Source organism: Lactuca sativa, chromosome 8 (assembly GCF_002870075.4).
Source record: "Lactuca sativa cultivar Salinas chromosome 8, Lsat_Salinas_v11, whole genome shotgun sequence".
NCBI lineage: Eukaryota > Viridiplantae > Streptophyta > Magnoliopsida > Asterales > Asteraceae > Lactuca > Lactuca sativa.
In genome coordinates, this window is record NC_056630.2 from 117,546,416 (window position 1) to 117,558,799 (window position 12,384).

The 12,384-nt window shown below is 34.4% G+C and overlaps 2 protein-coding genes across 2 annotated transcripts; one reads left to right on the forward strand and one right to left on the reverse strand.

Annotated features, from left to right (window-relative positions):
• The first annotated feature begins 1,625 nt into the window (after positions 1-1,625).
• Positions 1,626-4,214, forward strand: LOC111897075 (mitogen-activated protein kinase 3). The gene is made up of 6 exons (XM_023893044.3): positions 1,626-1,945; positions 2,074-2,203; positions 2,703-2,840; positions 3,010-3,342; positions 3,420-3,603; positions 3,683-4,214. The coding sequence occupies exons 1-6, from the start codon at positions 1,788-1,790 to the stop codon at positions 3,850-3,852; spliced, it is 1,113 nt and encodes a 370-aa protein (XP_023748812.1). The 5' UTR covers positions 1,626-1,787; the 3' UTR covers positions 3,853-4,214.
• Positions 4,215-5,580: 1,366 nt separating this feature from the next.
• Positions 5,581-7,827, reverse strand: LOC111897074 (F-box/LRR-repeat protein At1g67190). The gene is made up of 2 exons (XM_023893043.2): positions 7,516-7,827; positions 5,581-7,044 (listed from the first exon to the last, which is right to left on the reverse strand). The coding sequence occupies exon 2, from the start codon at positions 6,998-7,000 to the stop codon at positions 5,741-5,743; it is 1,260 nt and encodes a 419-aa protein (XP_023748811.1). The 5' UTR covers positions 7,001-7,044; positions 7,516-7,827; the 3' UTR covers positions 5,581-5,740.
• Between the last annotated feature and the right edge of the window lie 4,557 nt (positions 7,828-12,384).

Genomic DNA, 12,384 nt, shown 5'->3' on the forward strand with positions numbered 1-12,384 from the left:
CCAGATGTTACAAACACAGACATGTTTATAATCTGTAGGTGATGAACTTCGTTCCCAATTGATATACTCTACCCTACTCACACGTATTGCAGAGAAATCCCTGTAACAGTACTGTCAGCATCGATTATTAAGATGATCCTTAGGAATGAAAGTAGAAAGAAAACCTACTGACACATATTGTGGAAAAATACCTGTAACAGTATTGTCAACAACGATGACTATGATGACCCTTATGATAGATCCTTAGGGAATAATAAAGAGAAAACGGGGATGAGTGATCGGGTTAATTGTTTGATAATTAAACATATTAACTATATTATTGTAGGTTGAAAACTTTGTGTACTCACCAGGTTTTCCAACATGTCTCACTCAACTTCTTTGTATCACATGTAGTAGTACAAAGGTACATGAATGATGAGAGATTCAAGGAGATGTAGAATGATAGTCTAAGATACTATAAGGTTTGTTTATGTTTATGTTTTGTATCAGTTATGACATCCCAAACATTTATAAATCAATGAAAATATTTCTTCGGAAATACTTTTAAGAGACCAAATTTCACATTTATAAATAAACTCTGTTTTAAATAATCATAAATAAAAAATTTATAAGATGCCTAAAAATGAGGATATCACACCATCCATATACCAAAGGGAGGAAAATAAAAGGGATATTTGAAATGACCAAAATTACCCCCACGTCATATGCGCATGTTGGGCTTAACAACAACATAATAGTCATTATATATCAAGTGACCAAAGTTAGAACGAAACTTTTAATTACTGATAAAGTATAGAAAAATAAATTCTTGTGGACTAAACTTGATACTTAGGAAAAGCCACCATATATTTTAGTCTATAGTTTATATCTATCAATTAAATTCTAAAAACAATCAAATATCACTCAACTTTTACTTGTTATATCATCTTTATGTGTTAACTTTTTAGGGCTTTAGGTATGAGAACATTTTCACTACAAGAAGCATATGTGGATGAGATTTTCACTAGTGAACACTGCCATGAAGCATAGTAATTGTGTTGTGGAGTGGGAGTGGTGACGGATGTTCACGGAGGTATTTGTGAGTTGACTCTCTCTCTCTCTCTCTCACACACAATACATGTTCTGATGTTCACTAAGAACACCGTCTCCAAGGCTATTAAAAATATGTGGAGTGGTTATTTTGATGATGCGACATGCTCTTCATTAGTAAACATCACATTGGATAACCTTAATACTTTTATCCCAATGAAATCTTAACAGTTTCAACAACGAATTAATTTATATTTCTTAAATTATACTATTTAAGATTTATTAAGTTTGTTTTAGTATGTATAAAGCAATACATCCTTCATGATAACGATGTTTTGTTTACCACATACATTAATAAGAGTATTTAAACTAATCAAATTTCTCTATATTCTTTCACATGATTGTTGTAATTGATTATTAATAAACGAATATAAATATGAATTAGAATTTAATAAAATTATATTCATTTAAAAATTGTTTTAAGATGAGTGATGTAATTAAATAACTAGAAAATTTAGATAAAACAATTGCAATTCCATTTCCAACGCGTATTCGCTTTGTTTTTTTGCCTTTTTGGCATCTTCTTCCTTGATTTTCCCCTCCATCTCTACCCCCACCCTCAGCCCAATCTCGCCACTTGCTTTTATAATAATCCGACATTAACTCTCTCTCTCTCTCTCTCTCTCTCTCTCTCTCTCTCTCTCTCTCTCTCTGCATTTGCATAGGCTGCAATCGGAAGTCGGTCACTGTGTAAAGTAATGGCAGACGCTAGTGGAGGGTACACTGAGTTTCCCGCAGTGTCGACTCACGGAGGCCAGTTCATCCGCTATAACATATTTGGTAATGAATTTGAGATCACTAACAAGTATCGTCCTCCAATCATGCCTATTGGTCGTGGTGCTTATGGAATCGTCTGGTATGTCTATGTTTGATTCACTTTTTCCGATGAGGTTTTGAGGTCGTTGACTTTTTCTTTTTGCTACTATGATTGTTGATTTGTAATCAGATTAATTTGAGTTACTGTGTGTTTCCGATTTTAATCAGCTCGATGTTGAACTCTGAGACGAACGAGATGGTTGCTGTGAAGAAGATTGCAAATGCTTTTGATAATTACATGGATGCTAAGCGGACGCTTCGCGAGATCAAGCTTCTTCGACATTTGGATCATGAAAATGTGAGTTGTCCTTCACTACAATCTTGTTTCGTTCATAAATTCCATGTAGAATCGTACAACTTCTAAGCTCTACTTGATCACTAGCATCTAAATCATATGATGAACTTATTAACTCTGAATCACTAAATCCTCAACGCTGCTTTCAGATCAATTAGCTGTAACCTATACATATAATAAATCTAAGAACCCTAAATTACTTATGAAAATTTGCTTCTAATCCAGTTAAGATTATTTGTAAAAATCATGTCTCTTGCTTCAAGATTGAGCATGAATATGGTGAGATAAGTTGATACGATACTTTGATTGCTTTATATAGTGGTTTGGACAATTTGTTGATCTGAGCTCACAGTACAAATCAAGCAACTATTTTTGCTAAATTTGAGATGATATGCCAGTTCAACATATCTGTGCACTTACTTAAAGAGGAAAGGAATAATCTTTTTGGTTAAAGTTGTACATATATAGTATGCTATTGATTGTGATTTGAAGCATTATTCAGATAATTGCTATAAAAGATATAATCCCACCACCTCTAAGGAGAGAGTTCAGCGATGTCTACATCACCACTGAGCTTATGGATACTGACCTTCACCAAATCATTCGATCCAATCAGAACTTATCAGAAGAGCATTGTCAGGTATTCAATCTATTACACTGTGCAGGAGTAGACTAGACTAGACTGATGAAACTTTCTATGACTGGACTAGCCTTTGACCGATGGGTCTATTTGACTTGACTTTGACTGAACAAACTTTGCAACTTTTGTGATATTTCAACACAGTGTTGTAACTTGTTGTATCCTGCAGTACTTCTTGTATCAGCTCCTACGAGGGTTGAAGTATATTCACTCTGCCAATGTGATTCATAGAGACCTGAAGCCAAGTAATTTGCTACTGAATGCAAATTGTGATTTAAAAATTTGTGATTTTGGGCTTGCACGAACAAGTGCTGAGAACGATTTTATGACTGAATATGTTGTGACAAGATGGTATCGGGCCCCTGAGCTCCTGCTTAACTCTTCAGATTACACTGCAGCCATTGATGTCTGGTCAGTTGGCTGCATCTTCATGGAGCTCATGAACAAAAAGCCTTTGTTTCCTGGTAAAGATACTGTCCATCAAATGCGCATATTAACAGAGGTAATGTTATATTCATTTCTTCATTTTCATATGTTTTTCTTATTAAAAACATCTAATTCCAATTTTTTTGTATTTAGCTTTTAGGTACCCCAACTGAATCTGATCTTCGGTTTATTCGTAATGAAGATGCAAAAAGGTATCTTGCTCAACTCCCTCAACATCCTCGCCAATCATTATTAAAGATGTTCCCACACGTTCATCCATTGGCTATTGATTTGGTTGACAAAATGTTGACTTTGGATCCAACTAAACGAATCACAGGTAACACCATATCTCAACCTTTTCATTTTTTTTTTTTTTTGTTAAAAAAAAAGGTAACCAGAATTCATGTTTTGAGCAGTTGAGGATGCATTAGAACACCCTTACCTTGCTAGACTACATGATGTAGCCGATGAGCCAATTTGTTCGAATCCTTTTTCATTTGAATTTGAGCAACAAGTTCTGGGAGAAGAGCAGATTAAGAACTTGATATATGAGGAGGCATTAGCACACAATCCGGGGTTTGCTTAAAGGAATGGAATTCAGCACTCTACAATATAATATGCTAAATAAATCTGGTATGAAAAAAAAGATGTCTCCATCTCCATGCTCCAAAACTGGAACTGCAAATGTGTTGTAGTTAGTATGTATTATTGATGTAAACCAATTTGCAGATGAATCTAGTGGCTGATGAGTCATGAGTGTTGTTGTTTAAATTTGAAATTGTTTTATTGCTTTTTGGTTGATGGAAGGGGTTTGGTTTTCAGACTCCTTTTTGATACCTTATGGGTTGTGTTGATGAGTTGTTAAAGTAGGATGGATTTAGGATATGGTGTAATGCAATCTATAGTTGATTACTTAAGATCTATTTATGTATTTTCTTTCTATGAGAATTGCCACTTGTTCCTCTTTAAATTTCACATTTACTTCCACAAATTTGGGGCTTTGAGATAAAAATGGGTCATTTTCACATTTACCATCAACATTTGTCTTTTTGGTTATTTTTAGTAGTTGTTATATTGGATGTTCGTTGTTGTTATGCATGCGTGAGTTATTACTAGTATAAACAAATATGTAATACGGAGTACTAGATTTTTGGGCTCTTTTAATTTACAAACAGCATACACAAATTGGGTATTGTTCTTCATGTTTTGTTTTGTGCCTAAACACACAGATTTTCTCCACAAACTAACATGAAAAACTATAATATTATAATAATGATATACTTTTTTTTTCAAAATAAAACTGCTTAGAATATTAACTATTTGAATAGGCTTTACATGAGTGTCAAAGAGAATTTAGGTTACGGTCTTGGTCTTATATGAGTACATCCTCTTCTTGACATTATGCGTTAATGCATTCTTTCCACATTAAGTTGAAAGAAACATACGAAAGATTAATGCCTCAGTTTGTTTTTCTACAAAAGTATTTTTTGAGTACTTTTCCCTTCTAGCGGGTAGACGTTTCGCAAGTGCACGTCTTCTTCCGCAAACTTGGAAAAAGACAAAAGACATTTAACCACTTCCAAAACAAACAACACCTAAGTCTATCAATAACTCTGAAATTTTTTTTTCCAAAATCGCATATGATATATGGGTAAGAATTTGACCCAAACTGGATCGGAAACAACATCTAAGTCTATCAATAACTCTAGAGGGAGAGTTAGATGAAGACACCTTTATCTCCACCCAATTATAGATAAGAATTTGACCCAAACTGGATCGGAAAAAACCAAAACCAATCCCAAACCGGAATTACATATCATCCAGAATGGTTGAAGAAAAAACATTTTGTGAGCTAAACAAGGTTCTAGAACCAAAAACCCGTATATTTTTATGCATTTCGGTTCTTGGTTATTCATTTCCCTAGTTACAACACATTGCCATTATAGCATCATCACTTTTGCAACTTTCATGTGTCTTCTTTGTTGGCCAATATTCGGGTTCATACAACATTAACCTCTACATTCCTTCATAGACCCCAAAAACTCTCTTTATGTCCATTAAGTTGAATATAAACAACACCAAAGTCAAGCAAGAGGTTTAACCTCTTGTTCAAGTCTCATTTAAATGAACACATGTTGAGTTGTGGAGTCTGACTGCAACCAAGCATTCATCTTTCAACCACATGATGTTAAGCCTAAAGCTAGCAAAGAGCTTATTTAGTTGAAAAATATTTAGTTGAGTTGTGGATTTTTAATTTTGCTTTTCGACACAAGTTGATTCAAAGGGGGCATCCAAAAGAGAAACACAGAGAAAATATAATGAGATGTTGTTTGAATTATAACTAATACCACAAAATCTACATTATGTGTAAATCAATAAACTTGGAGGTTGAAACCCATCAAAATATCATTTACCTGCTTCTGGAGACGAAATACGATGAGAGACTTGAATTTACACGAAAACAAATCCAACCGTTATTCATATTCAAACTGAACATCAACATGCAAATACCTCCGCATTAAACCAACGATGGATGTGGTAAAATTAGCCAAAACCTGGCATTCTTCATGGCTTTTAGCCTCTGACACAACTCCATTAATAATCAACTTCTTGAGATTCGGGCACCTCTCCAAAAGCCCACCAACCCACTGCGAAAACAAATCAGTAATCACCGTCCACCCCAATTCCAACATTATCACATTCTTCAACTCAAAGCATCTCTGCAAACTGTACTGAAGCGACCCCTCTTTCAAATCATAACACAACGATAAATGCGTCAACTGAGGAAAACAAACGGAAATCGTCTCCATGTCCACCACTTCATCTTCATCGTCAAACACAACTCCCCATAGCCGAAGCCCTCTTAACTTTGATGCTTTCGAGATCATATGATGAAACTTCGTCCACATGATTGTGAAATTACTAACGTCCACCACTTCAAGATTCTCCGTGTTCTCACCGATATCCAGATGAATCACACTCACATCATCGATTTTAAGAAGTTTTAACGTACCTTTGCCAATGAGTTCAAAAACTTCCAGCGTGCAATCTTTCAGTTGTAACTTCTCCAGATTATCTGCTTCCAGAATGAACTTTTCCAGACTTATGGCTTCTGCGGATAGATCTTTTAGAGATGGAGAGTTCAATTCCATTGATGTTTGGGCATCTGACATTGCGATGTCGAGGCTTAGAAGTGTCAGAATCTCGATTTTAGGGCAGGCGGTAAGGAGGTAACTTAGATCGAGAGCAGAAATGGAGATGTGACTTAAGGAGAGAGATTTTAAGCAAGGGAATCGTTGATAACTTGGTTCGACTCCGGTTATGGTGTTGTGAGATAGATTTAAGATTTCGAGTTTTTGACGACCGCATTTTTCTATGATGTTGATGGTGGGTGATGTTCTTACGTTATAATGTAGCTGACGCAAGGATTCTCGAGTGTACATGAGCCAGGCGATGACAGGCGCGGCGGAGAACTCGTCGACGTCGTCCATGATGATTGAGAGAGATTGGAGGCCGGTGGTTTGGAAGATTGTTTGAGTGATGAGGATTTCGAGTCTGCTTGTTGTGAGTTCGTGATAAACAGGCCAGTCGTTTGAGTTGAAGGAGAGTGTGTGAAGGTGGATGCGCCAGGCTTCTCGCCACTTCCGGCAAGTGGCGGAGGCGATTACGACGTCACGAGCGGCGCCTAGACGAGAGAGGATGTTGCCGATGACTTCCACCGGAAGATGCTCCATATTCGATCAATCAATCAATCAAATCTGATCTCGTCGGTGAAACCCTGCAAAACAGGATCGCCAAATCATCATCTAGCCCCGTACGCAAACAATCAGTTTTCAAATCCTCACATCCATAAAAAAAACCCTAAATGAACAGAAATTGAGTATCTGTTGTACATAAAAGGCTTGCAAATTGCAAACAGAGAACATATCGCAATCCCCAAAAACAAAAGGAAATCTAGATTTGAGAAAACTGTATACACAGTAACCACACCAATCCAATAAAAATAGAGAGAGAACACAGTACAACTTTTTGAGAAGTTGTAAAATCTAATGCCCTAATTCAACCAACTAAATGGATCAATCACTTCGCGTGCGAATCAACGAAGATCCGACATAGATTTAAGCATACTGAACACACCTAAAGGCATCTTCCTGCGTCAATCGAATGATTTAAACTACAAATTGATCAAAGATTACACGCTCATCAAGTCTCTTTTCACTAAAATCAGATCAGGGAAAGTCAAACATACCAGGAGGGAGGGTAATCATGAAGAATCTCTAAGCAAACCCTGGGAAGATTGACGAAGAAATGAAGTGGGTGATAGAGTTGAATCAGTGAAGAAATAGGGGGGAGTTGATGGATCGAGGGTTTAGTGTAGAAGATGTAGGGATGGAATCTAATTTGTGTGAGTGAGGGTAAGACGCAAGCGAAAGGTTGTCTCTCTCTCTGTGCGTGTTGGTGATGGTGGTGGTGGTTTGTAGGTACATCCGCTCTGGTGCGTGTGCGAATGGGTTGCACGTGAGAGATCTTGCACTTAATAGTAATACCCTCTCATTCATATACCTGAGGGGCTTAACCAATCATTTTATGGAGCATTCTTGTTTTTCTTGGAAATATCTTCAAACAAACAAAATAAAAATAATAATAATAATAATAATAATAAGTCATCCTTTTAATGATAATAACAGCAATTACTAATTTAGCCAAATTAAAAAAGTCATTAGTAATTTATAGCCAAAAATTAGTAAATGTCCAAATATAGCCCACAAAATCGTAGGTTTCGATATTCGTCCATTGTTTCGTCAAATCGTCTACTGTTTCGTGTTTTGGATAAACTTTTTATTATTTTTTAGAATACAAAACCGTATGTTTTTTAAAACCTACGGTTTTGGGTGAAAAAATACGATTTCTTTTTCTTCTAAATTTACTGTTTTGAGGGTTTTAACTACAAAAAAAGGGATATCATAGGTTTTAAAAAACCTATGGTTTTGTATCCTAAAAATGATTTTTTTTATACAAAACACGAAACAGTAGACGATTTGGCGAAACAGTAGTCAACCTACAGTTGACTACTCTTTTGTGGGCTATTTTTGGCTAAGTGTTTTTTTTTTCGCTATTTTTTGATAAGTAATTAAGGATTTTGACTAGATTTGTATTTTCCACTTTATTATTTTATTATTTTATAAGTGTTTTGTAAATTTAATTATGATTTTAAAGTTTTAAATAAGTGGGATTTTATATATATAAATGCTAAATTTCATATATTATGAAACTTTTAAAATATCATATTTGTCCAAATAATATTTTTAAATATTTTTTAATTATTTTATATTAGTTAAAATAATTTTATTATTAAAAAAATTTCGATTGACCATAATACACTTTCAAAATAAATTGCATGACTACTTCTCATTCCAGAAACACCTACCAAGTATGGAACTCAAATTACACAATCATCTAGCGTTATTCTAATCACCAAGGCTTCCATAATCGTTGTAGGTCATTAGGTTTTATCTGATCATACGAACTCGAGTTGTTTTTAAGATTTATTGTGAGAAATAAAAATTATGTAATTACTCATTGATTTTATATTGCAATCCCCTACCAATAATTTACGGTTTTCAACTTCATTTATGGTTGGTCTTGATATGCCTTTTGCTTCAGACTCATTCCATGTTCATTACCCATTGACTTGAAATTCACCAAAGTAATCGTCAAAAGCAAGCCAAAACAGTTCCATAAAACCCGAAAACTTTGGGTAAAGATTAGTTAAATATCGATCTTTATTTCAAGATTCAAAAAGCACACTCAAATTTATGGAAGTTAGGATCAAAATCAAGTAGTTTTAAGATTCAGGAACTTAAAGGAATAATCCCACCAATCATTGCATTAGGATAAATTAGTAATTTTGCATTTTAATTAATTTGTAACATATTAAAATTAAATGATAATCTCCTAAACTCTAGTAGTTGCCTTAAAAAACCTAATGGTTTTTTTTCCTTTTTGTTAATAGAAAATAAAATTGATTTTTATCAAATTTTCTTTCAAAATGAGAAAACAACTTTTTTTTTCTATGACTTAATTCTTAAGGAGTACATTCATAAATGAAGAAACTACAATTTAATTTTATAATTTTGTTAAATTAGTTTTTTTTTTTAATTTGTTTTTTAGATGAAAATTCCAAATACACTTGTAATTATATATGCATACATTTGTAACTATAAAATAAAATGAGCATAACATAAAGATAAAAATTTCAATGTATTTGTAATCATAAATGAATAAAACACAATATATAGATAAAAGAAATACAATACACTCTATCATATATGATTAAAAGGACAATGTATTGTTAAAAAAATCAACTACAATTATAATTATAAATGAATATAACGCAATGCAAAAAATTACAATATAATTTTAATCATAAATGATTAAAGCACAATGTATTGCAGCTTGGAATCGTTTGACTTGTAATGAGCAGCTTTGAGAAGAATTCTTTTTGTTGCTGAAATTCACTTACTTTTGTAACCAGCATCATTGATACCTAAAAAAATCTTAGCATCCCTCATTTCTTTAATGAATCTATACAAAATGACAATAACATGTAAATACAATAAAATATTTAATATAAAAGGAAATGGGAAGAAAGAGATTAGATTTTTCTATTAGAGATCAAAACCTGACAATGGAAAATTCTCATATTCGTTATCAAATAAATACGCACAAAAAGGATAGATTTGTCTAATTTCTTATTGTGGCTCAACCTCATGCAAGTGTCATATAATCGTTAATGAATTACACATATATTTACCAATTAATACAAGTGAATATCATACAACTGTCCATATATTTATCAACGAATATAGATGGAGAGGAAGAGTTATTTGTTAGTTTATGATTAATAAAAATGTTAAGAAAAAATGTGAATAAATTCACTCAAAGTGTCGACACAGGCATCATAGATATGCAAATCCTTAGAAGAAAATACCCTAAATCATATTGTTCAAGAACCTAGATATAAAACCCATAAACTCCATATGAAAACTCCTATGTGCTGAAAAACTTAAATCACACCTCAAAATAGTCAAACAGTATGCATAAATAATGAATCCACTTCAAAAGTAACAAAAAAACATATAAAAACAATACCTAGATATTAAAAGCGCTAGTCAAACCAGATGTGATATGTGATCTACTAAAGGAACTCGGTGTAAACGATTAATAGGGTTTGTCCTCTCATAGATAAATGATGAAAAGGGGAGAGCTTCCAAGTGTGTGTGTGAGATGAATTCTAAAAAGAATTTGAACAGTAAGAAATTGAACATGGTGTTTGCGTTCGGCTGTGGTATTAATTTCGATGTCCGCCTAAGGTTTTTTAGATCTATAGGGTAGAAAACACACCTATAAGTTGTTTGGAGGAGATTTGACAGCTTACTAGATCACTTCCTTTCGCTCTCGATATTTCTCCACTCGAATTAATTCGAAAACACTTCCGATGTTCGTGGGGTATAGTGTTGGTTTTGGTCGCGCATGATGAATATTAGGTCCTTATGGGTTGAAGTGAGAATGAAACGTAAGAAGCTAATATTTAGGAATCAAACAAAATTGTAATCCCCTGTATACCCCTAACACCCCTAACGTATTTATTCAATTTATATTTAAATAGATTGACATAAGACCCATGTTTCTTGCCATTGATTTGAAAATTTAAAGGGTTGTGATTTGTTCTCATATTCTCAACCTTTTAAGTGTTCTCAATTTAACTTATATATATATATATATATATATATATATATATATATATATATATATATATATCTTTCTTCTAATAAACGACTCTTCTACTATTAATTCCCGCTCAAAGTTTCTTTATTGTCTAACCTTATTTTTTGGTGCTTAAATTCGATTTCAAACATTCAACTTTATATCCAAAAAATCAGCAAAGAAATCATAGTTTCTGTCCATTTTACTTATTAGATTGTTGCTACAGCAAAACCTATGGTTGTTGGTTATCATTATATAAAACATTAGAAGAAAGTTTTACATTGACTTAGCAGGTAAATGAGCAACAAGTTGTGTCGTAACCCCTTTTTGTAATCTGAATGTAACATCCGGAATTCTAGGTATCATATTTTAATTATTTAGTTTGTGTCAAGAACAGGGACTCGATGAGTTGACGCCTAGACTCGTCGAGTAGGATCGCGATTGTTGACTGGATTTAATGAATAGACTCGACGAGTTGGCAAGTTGACTCGACGAGTCCGCGTTGTGGACAGAAACCCTAAATCCCCAGTCCTGTGCCCTATTTAAGGGATCTTATGGCCCTCATTTGCGGCCACCTTCACCCTTAAGAGCACCAGAGAACCTGAGAGCATTGTGAGTGAGGAAAAAAGCCATTTTCATCATTTCTAGTGTGATCTTGCAAGAAAGAAGGAAGGAGGGCAAGCTAGGCAGATTGAGGAGCTCAGATCTACTACCATTTGATCAGAAGAGGCTGCTAGAGGTATAAATCTGTGCTCATTCTCGTGTATATGGTGATCTACTTGGATCTAGGGTTTTTTTATGCCTTCTTTAGCTTGAATTCAAAGCATATGAGGTCCCAAGGTGGAATTCTTCTTAGATATGGACCTTAAGAGGTCCAGAGAGTCCTATCTATCCTGCTTTATGTTATTCCTTTGGAGATATGAACCTAGGTTGCCATTTTAGAAGCTATTTCACCAAAAGAAGCCCTATGAGTGTTGCATGAGTGTAAAGGTTGGACCTTTACGTGATTATTGTGTATTGAAAGGTCAGATCTATAGGTTAGAGAAGTAGATCTGACCTCAGAAGGTCTTTTGAGTGTTGCCATGGAGGGAACTCGCCGAGTCCATAAGAGGACTCGACGAGTCGAGTCGGGTTGCCCCGCGATTCGTGACCAGTGGTAACCCGTCGAGTTAAAGGTTAACTCGACGAGTCGAGTGAGGATTTATGAGGATTAAGAGGACACACATGGACTCACCGAGTCACACGAGTGCACTCGACGAGTTTGGTCAAATTTTGACCGTTGACTAGAGTTAACTTCAGTTGACCTTATGGTTTTGGTCAAGCTGGTTCAAGAGAGGTCAGGGAGGGGTAG

Coding starts and splice junctions, on each gene's coding strand:
- LOC111897075 (XM_023893044.3), top strand. CDS start 1,788: ATGGCAGACGCTAGTGGAGGGTACACTGAGTTTCCCGCAGTGTCGACT. Junction 2,841..3,009: donor TATCAGAAGAGCATTGTCAG/GTATTCAATCTA, acceptor TGTATCCTGCAG/TACTTCTTGTATCAGCTCCT. Junction 3,604..3,682: donor TCCAACTAAACGAATCACAG/GTAACACCATAT, acceptor TGTTTTGAGCAG/TTGAGGATGCATTAGAACAC.
- LOC111897074 (XM_023893043.2), bottom strand. CDS start 7,000: ATGGAGCATCTTCCGGTGGAAGTCATCGGCAACATCCTCTCTCGTCTA.